A 9,321-nucleotide genomic window follows, 5' to 3' on the forward strand; every position below is an offset into this window, starting at 1 on the left:
TATGTGTATATGTATACGTGTGTGTGTGTATTTTCCAGCCAAAACAGAAATTCAGCGATTGTATTAGTATTTGTTCAGTTTGAAGTTAGTTTAGGTGGAATAATAATTATTATTTTTTTCTGCATGGGTTTCACAATCCTGACAGCCACAAGAGGGTGTCATTCACTGGACAATTACAAGAGCCAGGGTGAACTGCTGCCTCTTCACAGGCCTTGCTACTGTACACACTAGACCTAAGCTGCTTAAGATGATTAGGAAATGCATGTGAACCAGTTGTATTTATTTATTTATTTAAGAATGATTTTTTCTGTTTTTATAATTTGAAGTACCTTTTAAATTTCTTTGTCCTATAGTTGAAAATGATTTTCATAATGTAGGAAGAGAACAGCAATATTTTAATTATTTCATATTCATATAGTATTATCAATTGTATGATTTATTGCTTTCGGTTTTGGGCATTTATTTTCCTAATCACTATTTACCTTAGATTTTCCTTCTAATCTTAATCCATTGTCTTTAATTAAGACATCTGCATACAAAACAATTCTGCTTAATATGTCGAGAACAATGCACAGTGTGCAAACTGACACACTGGGAGATAAATCAGGCAAGGAGTGAGAAGGAAAATGGCATCTGCAACAAGATGAGGAGTGGTGAGCGTAAGTGAGTGGTTAACTCTAGTGTTTGCATACCAATGGCAGCTCCATCATGATATGAAAGGTAAAAAAGAGTCAGCCATGTTTGTGAAGTGTGTATGGTCATTTTACACACTATGAGCTCTGGCTCCGTTACAATCGATCATATACAGCCTGTGCTGCTCGTCCACAGTTCGATAAGGATGAAAGTTGTTCCTGGAGTGCAATTGTTTCATGCTTGACTTTGCACACCTTAGTTTTGTATATTGAACACCAAGAGAGACGTCTGCTGCTGCATTTGCTGCCTCCCTTGTGCCCCCAGGTTCACCTCTCAGCACCAGTTCTGGGTGCCCCACGAGGTGGAGGAGGAGGTGGAGAACGAGGAGCTGTCGGCCATGATGAAGTCCAGGTACATCACCTTTGCTGGGAAGTTTGAGCCGGTCAAGCACAAGTGCCGAGCACCGTTGCCCAGTGGAGCTCTCTGCGAGCGGCAGGACCGGGTCAAGGTGGGTGCTGCCTGTGAGGATGCCTTTTTTTTTTAACACTGAATAAAAATATTAAAAAGAAAACTCCCTACACCAATGAAGGTGAGAACATGCAGGTTAATAAAAGCTGTTCAAATGATTAAACCAATACATCCTGCTGAAATTTTCAAATTGCTTTTTCCTAATAGTGTCCATTCCATGGGCTCATAATCCCGCGGGACGAGCTGGGAAACCCCACTATAGTGGAGGACAGGGCTCGGCTGGAGAAGGAGAAGAGGAAAAAGCAGGAAGAGGAGCCAGGTGAGGTTGGCATGAGAGAACAGGCTGAGCGGGGTGGGACTGCCAGTGTGAAGGCATTTCCTTGTGTGTTTCATGGGCGACACCGAGTTTCAACACATTAGTCAAAAGAGCTGTACAAATGTGCTTTCTAAAACTGCTCCTCACCCAGCAGATGGCAGTAGAGCCGTGCCACAAGAGCCCTGACATGTTGTGCACCCCTAGTGAGGGAATTTCCTGCCGTATGGGAGAGGGATGGGTACCACACAGGTGATGAAGGAAATTAGCGGCGATGCCTTTAATTGGGCCATGTGGAGTTATACACCACGCAAGTACAAAGCATTCAACTGCACTTTACTTACAAACTCTGAGGTTTTGTTCGAACTGTCTGATTTCATTAGAAGTCTGTCCCACAACGTATCTGGTGAAAGTCTTTGTTCCTCATTACTTTAGTCATACTGGTGTAACAGAAAGAGAGTGTCTTATATGAGAGACACCACCTACTGGCAAGAGAGTGTTTGCATTCTCATTAGATACTAAGACATTAATTAAAACCAGTTCAATCAGTTTGGTTCTGTGAATGAGATTTGAATTCGGTGACAGACTCAATTTGTCCCTTATTGTAGAACAGGGCACAGCACAGAGTCTTCCTTCACTGGATCATAGTGTGTTATTGCCCTCTTTCTTCTTTCAACGTGAGCACGTGTTGGTTAGAGTCCTCAGTCAGATCGTAAAGTCTGGAGTTTATAATCTGTGACAGTGTGTTCTTCCAGGTAATCAGTATCCCCACTATTAATTCTCCAATGGTGTAGATTTGACCAGTGATATCCCTGCCTCATCTCTGTGGACAAGGCCATCTAAGGAGTATTTATTTTTCAACGTGTAGACCTTGATCTTGTAAAGAAAAGAAAGAGGAACAAGGATGTAAATATAAGAGCTGCAGCTGTGCCATTCAGTGTAAAAAGTTTAATAAAACGGTTTGATAAAACAAAACGAACTGAGAGCAAGTTATCATGAAAATGTCCAATTGGTGTACCATTCTGGGGATACTCTGACACATTCAGAGCTCACTCTATTTGTGGATTGATTTTCAGTTCAAAAACACACACAGGAAGGAAGCTGAACAGTTTGTAGCCCCAGAAGATTTAAAGCTCTCCGCGTGTCTCATGAAAAAACTAAAAATCATCATGACACAAAGGTAAAGGGCAGATTTGAAAAACAAAAACCTTTTGCAAATCTTTTAAAGGGTACTTTTGCAGTTGTGCACACCCATAGCAAATACCTTAATACTGCTTTAACAGGTATCTCTAAAACGCTAATCATCAAAAGCATTGCAAATCGGGTTCCTGCAAATTGTATAGGCACCTTTCAATAAACAAAAATTTAAAACAAGTAATGGGAATTCTTATTCAGCTGATTAGTTCAATTAAACATTTAAGATCTGAGGTGAGAGGAAAACCAGGAAGCCCTGTGGCCAGTTGATCATTTCGCCTAACTATCATCTTTGTTTTCTTGGTGTTAAACTTGACAGTCGTTGATTTTAATGGCTAAGTGGAATTTACTGATTGTTTGTAAAATCACGTACTCACTGATTTATCTCACTAATACTTTTAATTGTGACCTCTTCGTGTGCTTTGGTTTAAGCAGGAACCCTTCCCTACAGCATACTCATATGTCTCCTTTAGCTGCTCTAAGTGGTCCTTCAGCGCAGCAGAACTAGAACAGTCTCTGAAGTGAAGGAGTGAATTGCCAATGAAAGATGAATTTGAATTACTGAGAGCTAACAGACTGTAGTGGAAATGCTTCCAGCCTTCTGATCCCTCTGTAACCCAATGACATATTTACCTCCTATTACCAGGGAAAAAAAGGGAAAAGAAAGAAGGGTATCTTAGTTCTTGAAATGATGAACTGATGAAATAACATAATAACCTGATAATCTGAGGTCTGCGTCTCTTTTCCAATACTTCACACAAAGAGCAAATTAAGTGGCTATTTTTCGGTGTCAGCTGTGCGGTGGATGTGGTTTTTCTGCCTTCAGTGACTTGTTAACAAACAGGTATCTGAGCAGGCAAACGCAGGGAAGCTGCTGTCCAGTCAGATGTGAAATAGCATCTTTTTACTAACTATGGTATTGATCCCTAACCCCCCTCCCATCCAAACAGTGTAATTTTCTCTTCACTGCTGCTAAAGTCAGTGACAATGTATGAAGAGCTTTAGCGGCCCATCAACGCTCAAAAAGGCCGCTCTTTCTTAGCACTCTATTGATTTTTCTCAAAGGCTTTTAAATTGCCTCTTCATTTTGCTCAAATGCTCATTTCATCTCTACCGGTCCCTGATATCTATTTTTTATATATATTTTCTTCCTCCCATGCTGTTCAAACAATTGCCCCATTCACCAGAGTCTCTAAAGTGTAACGCCTTCTTATTACGAGAAAGTAAACTGTTTAAACGCCTTTTCCCGTAATCTGGGATTACTGGTTCCACTCTTTGAGCCAAACCTCTTTGGTATTTTCCCCCCGTAATAAATAAACTCAGAAACAACTTCTTGAATGGACAGTACGGCAGGCGACTGGAGGGATTATGGCCCTTACTTTTAAAAGTTTTCTGCCGCAAATTCTGCTGAAGGCGGACAAACTTTTACCTGAATATCCTCATGCACTGTTAACACTAACTGTTCCTCATTAGCAGAGAGCAGAGTGTGCTACTTAAAACAATCCTCAAAGGGTATTCATTACGTTGACAAATAATAAATAATTCTTAATGCTCGTTATTTAAGAACAGGCTGCTGTAATCCTGGGGAGCTGCGGTGTCTTCAGGGTCTCATTCCACACAAGCACTTAACTGCCTGATTCAATTAATTATTGAATTAACTGGATCAATTTAACAACTTTTCCCACTTTTTAAAGTGTTGGTTATTTAAAGAGAACTACTAAACCTGCAGGATTGTCTCTCTCTCTCTCTCTCTCTCTGAGACTACCGTTGGTGTATTCTAATCACAACCTAAATGTGGCAGTTGTAAATCAGGTTAAATTGGGGAGATTTGCAATGGAACGTCTACAGGGGCTTTTCAATTAAGTCTCGCTAATTTGTTTGGATGAAGAAACCGAATGCAGAAGAAAGGACAAAATGTTGAAAGACAACAAATCTGCTTTAATAATGCTCCCCATAAGCTGCTGTCACTTATAAAACAGCAAGTCTGTTCACATCAATTAAAAAATAGCTTGAGAAGAGACATAGAAGGCTTGAAATAATTGTAACCATTTTCTTCTAAAAATTAAAACAAGATACAACAGGAGTCTTTGGCAAAGAACAGGATGAAACAGGAAAAAAACCTTGTAACACATGTAAATACGCACTGTAAATAACGTGTTGCTGTGATTCAGTTCCTGGACATACGTAATTGTCTTGTCTTGATTCCAAGAACACAATAATGGGTGAGATCCGGCCCCATCTCAAGCTGTCTAAAGGTGTCCTGGCTTAATCGCTTCTATTGTGTGTTTCTGCTGGATAAGTAAGACAGGAAGTTACCCGAACCTGACTGATAAACTCACTCTGACCCTGATTTGCATGTTTTGGACAGACTGGCGAGACCCGGAGCTGATGAGAGAGATTGAAGCAGCCACTGGGGTGGATCTGGGCTCCTCCAAGTGCTATGGGAAGGGGAAGAAAGGCAAAGGCAAAGGCAAGAAGAAGAAATACCCCAATCTGACCGACCTGAAGCAGAACTCCAACACAGCTCGCTCTCGGCTGGAGAAAAAAGTGTTCAGCAAGTAAGAGCTTCCCATACAATAATCAGACTCGGATTAGGCCAGTATTTGCCAGGTTATATAATGCCGTTACACATTTAGAGTAAGTTAAATTGTTGTTACACAAGCTTGAAATTGTCAAAACCGTTGACGATGACCACAGATGGAGACAATGGTGTCCATTCCTAGCACTTTCAACCCTCTCGATATGTACACACAAAGCACCAGACACTGTGATTTAACAGCAGAAACTCCACATGACTCTGCAGGTGTAAATTTCTTATACATATCAACAAACTACATTTCAAACCACACAATATCAGACTAATCATTACAATACTGGCTTAAGAAACAATGGAAAATTCCACCCTTTACAGAATTTAGGCACTCAGTGTAAGGACCTATTATTTATTTATTTTATTATTATTAAGATGAAATGTTCATTACAACATTGTAATATGGGTAAAAGTAATATGTTGAGCACCAGCAGCAGAATCTGTTTAATTTTTCATTATTTTTTCAGTGATTTATTTATAGTAATACTAAAGATATTGAAAGCAAGTAGGTTAAGAAATAAAACAAAGTATTTCTTCCTGTCCTGTTCTGTTGCATTGTTAATAATAATAATGATAATATTATTTAAAATACTGAAATAAACTTCCGCTTGTTGTGATGAGTGCAATCATATTGATGCACTCTGTTCTGTGAAAGCATGGAAGGGATGTTACACGAGCCCAGCTTTGTTTGCTCAGAGAAATCATCTTGTGCTCCTCCGTTTCAGTCACTTGTTGCCCTGTGTGCTGCACCCTGCAGTCGAGTCAACATGCAGGCTTTCTGTACTTTATCAGCCTGCTTCTTATTACAAAGGAAGATAGAACGTGGAGAGATTGGCTTGTTGTTCCATGATCTATCTTGCAGGAGTAAAACACTATTTCTAATGTGTTTTCATTGATTTAAGGTTTAGACACTAAAAATGTCGGACTTCCTCATAAATTTCACTCCCATGTAAGAAATTGCAGGATCTGCGAATGCTACAGCGTACTTGATTGCTAGGTTTGTGTGCCCTTCTGTGTCTGAAATAGATGTGGGAATACTCACTGGAACCTAAAAAGCAGGGTGGAAAATGAGTTAAGAAAAACTACAAAAACAACAACAGTAAGTGTGAGTTGCAAATGAGGCCCACAGTTTAGTTTATGCACATGTAGGGATCCAAACACATGACTTTGACTGTGAATTTGAACCACGTATGCATTGTAAGATAGTAGGTTGTCCCTTCAGTCCCCTACAGAAATGCATTCATCATTGTTCAGAATTGATTATACAAGTTGCCTGTGGGGGGCGGGGGTTGGCAGTATATTAAAGATGGTTAGAACCTGCTGACCTTTAAAGCACAGAAAGTGGCTTTAAATTTACAAGTGGTAGAACACTGCTCTTTCAGTCGATAAAGCATTGGGGAAGGCAGGGCTGGAGAAAGCCCATGTGTGATCACAGTTCATTCGCAGCGCAAGGCAGCGCAGCGGCACCAGGGTCCGGGCAGAGCAGGGGTAACGGCAGGCCGGCCGCGCGCGACAGACAGGGCTGAGGGCCGGCCTCGTCCTCACAAATTAGACCATACTTCAACTGCGCCGGCACCTTCTCCCGTCTTAATTTAACAAGTCTGGAGCTCAGGGGATTCCGCCGACCGCTGCCGGGTGCGAGCCGGGATTTCATCAGCTCGTGGTGCTTTTTGAGCTGCTATGTATCTTGCAGTATTGATTTTTTTCTTTCTTTCTTTCTTCCCCCCCCTCTCTCTTCTGTGTAGTTGCTACAGGGAAAATCCATGTTCAAGCACTTGTACTTAAAACTGTGCAATTTTTATTTAATTCAGGCATTTTCCCGGCAGGCTTTTTTTTTTTCTGCCGTCTTTTGAGTTTTGAACCGGCGCGGGGAGGCAAGCAATCGAGCCCGGCAGCGGTTTCACGAGCTCCCATCAACCGACTTTATCATCATTGGCACGTTGTAATAGAAGATAAAGCAACTCACTTTAATGGCAGACTGTTGGAAACTGTTTCTTACTGTATTGTGGGTATATTTTCCAAATCATCCATGATTTGTGAATTAAAAAACATCTCCCAAGAAATTAATGAATACATAAATACATTTTCCAGTCAAATTAAGGCTTTAGAATCCATCACAGGCGTACATCATGTATACATGGTTGCTATGCTAAATGTTCTGGGTGTATTATTATTTGTTTGTGTTTTAATTAGTTCAGTTTTGTTAGTTTTACTCAAACCTCGGGGTGAAATGTCAGAGCAGATGCAGGAAATGCAGCCGCCGAGTGCGAGCGCAGAGTATCAGGAGGCGCTGATAAGGTGTTATGGGGTTATGTTATACTACAGCAATAAAAAAATGCCAGCGCCAGGTTTGCCAGCCCAGGTTATTTATGGCTCTACACTGGGCTCTCGGCACTGAATTCCATTTATTTCTGTTAAGATGAAAAGAATTTCCCTGTAATATGTTGGACTTCACTGTCTGAATTTCTCTTGCAGGGGCTCAGTGAAACGTGTGACAGAAGCAATGAATCGAATCGACAAAAGGAAGCATGAAAAGTTTTCAAACCAATTTAACTACGCCTTGAATTAACATGCGACGGGGAGAGGAGCCTTTTCACACTGTTATGAAGTGTTGTAGCAGCATGAATTGAACTAACAATGAGTAATACACCCGACTCAGGCAGACCATTGCACTGTATTGGATCTTATTTATACTGTGTTAATTAAAGTAGTGTAGAAGAGATTTAAATCCCACTGAATTGTGTTCAGATTTTTTTTAATGTTAATGCATAAGTAGTAGTAATTGCATTATTTAATGTGGATATTTTCTAAATGTGTTTTTTTTACATAATACCTATCGAAATATATTTGGTGCTGATGTACTTTGACTGTTGTTTTTAATGTCTGTAAGCTTTTATATGTGAAATTGACAAATACCTCAATACAAATTCCCTGTTTTGTACCACCTAAATGATGCCTTGTATATAATTGTATGGTGACAAAAGAATACATGTTCTTTTTTGTGTGACGGGTCTATCTAGTACTTCGTATTTTCAGTCTTGTTGTCAAAATGTATCTCTTACTGAGTGAGAACCTACATACAATACAGTAGTTTGAAAACACTGAAGTCTGTCTGGAACTGTGGTGTTATACATTGATGCTCACGTTTGTGAGAAGAAACAGTCTTTAACAGAAGTTTTGTTTTAACTAATCAGGTTCTAAGGGTTTAGATACATTAATATTAAGTGAAGCAGGGTCGTCAGATGGTAGTGGTTAAATGGTAAAAATGGTTATTGCTTCATGTACTAGCTCAGTGTAGTCACACCAAGAGTCACGTCTCCTTCTTTCTTCATCCTATTCCAGTTGGAAAAAGCAAGAGCCACAAGTGGAGCAAAACATGCTCAGCACATTGCAGGCTAGTTACACACACATATCATCCAAGTTAAATGAGATCCACATGGTAATGCATAAACATTGTTAATAACCCAGAAAGCTGTTTTCTGAGCTGCTTTTTCTTGTCCCCAGTGGACGCTTGCCTCCTCTCTGTCATGTCTTAGAGCCGAGTCCACAGTCTTACCAGCCGTACCTGGGCTCAGAGTTTACTTCTCTCCTCCTTAAACAGAACAGTTCTCAGTATGCATGTACAAGACTTTAATTCTCAAGAGCAGGTATCGAAAAGTGTGTATCCAGTAAGAAAATCTTTGAATGGTCTGTGGGGTCTGCATACAAACGAAATTAGAAAATCAGTTTTGCATTCTATTATGTTTGGGTTCATTTTATTACCAACCACCAAGTTAACAACCCCTGGAAGATTAAAAAATAACATGTAAATAATAATACACCTTGTCAGGATTGCCAAGACACTGTACAAAATATACACATAATCACTGGGAATACAGTAAATGTTGGAGAAAGTTACCTTCAAATAAAAACATTTTAAATATCTCAGTCTATAAGAGATTTGGGCAAATATATATTCATATATTGTGTAGTCTTGTGTGTGTGTATTAACATATGGGTATAGCATTCTTATTACCAACAGCTATGAATAAACTATGTAGATTGTTTTTATGCTGACTTTAATTGATGGCCCTTGTGAATCTTAAAATCTTAAATAAATTAAAGCAATAATTCAAATGCAAAA

At 39.8% G+C, this 9,321-nt stretch overlaps 1 protein-coding gene across 1 annotated transcript in view; it reads left to right on the top strand.

Moving 5' to 3' along the window:
* Positions 1–9,321, top strand: part of uvssa (UV-stimulated scaffold protein A) — a 34,860-nt gene extending 25,539 nt beyond the window's left edge. The window contains exons 11-14 of the mRNA XM_066720207.1: positions 958–1,141; positions 1,309–1,420; positions 4,977–5,166; positions 7,674–9,321. Of these exons, the coding sequence (XP_066576304.1) occupies positions 958–1,141; positions 1,309–1,420; positions 4,977–5,166; positions 7,674–7,767 (580 nt within the window). The 3' untranslated portion in view covers positions 7,768–9,321. The remainder of the gene's footprint in view (positions 1–957; positions 1,142–1,308; positions 1,421–4,976; positions 5,167–7,673) is intronic.

The sequence above is a fragment of the Amia ocellicauda genome, chromosome 13, assembly GCF_036373705.1.
Source record: "Amia ocellicauda isolate fAmiCal2 chromosome 13, fAmiCal2.hap1, whole genome shotgun sequence".
Classification (NCBI taxonomy): domain Eukaryota; kingdom Metazoa; phylum Chordata; class Actinopteri; order Amiiformes; family Amiidae; genus Amia; species Amia ocellicauda.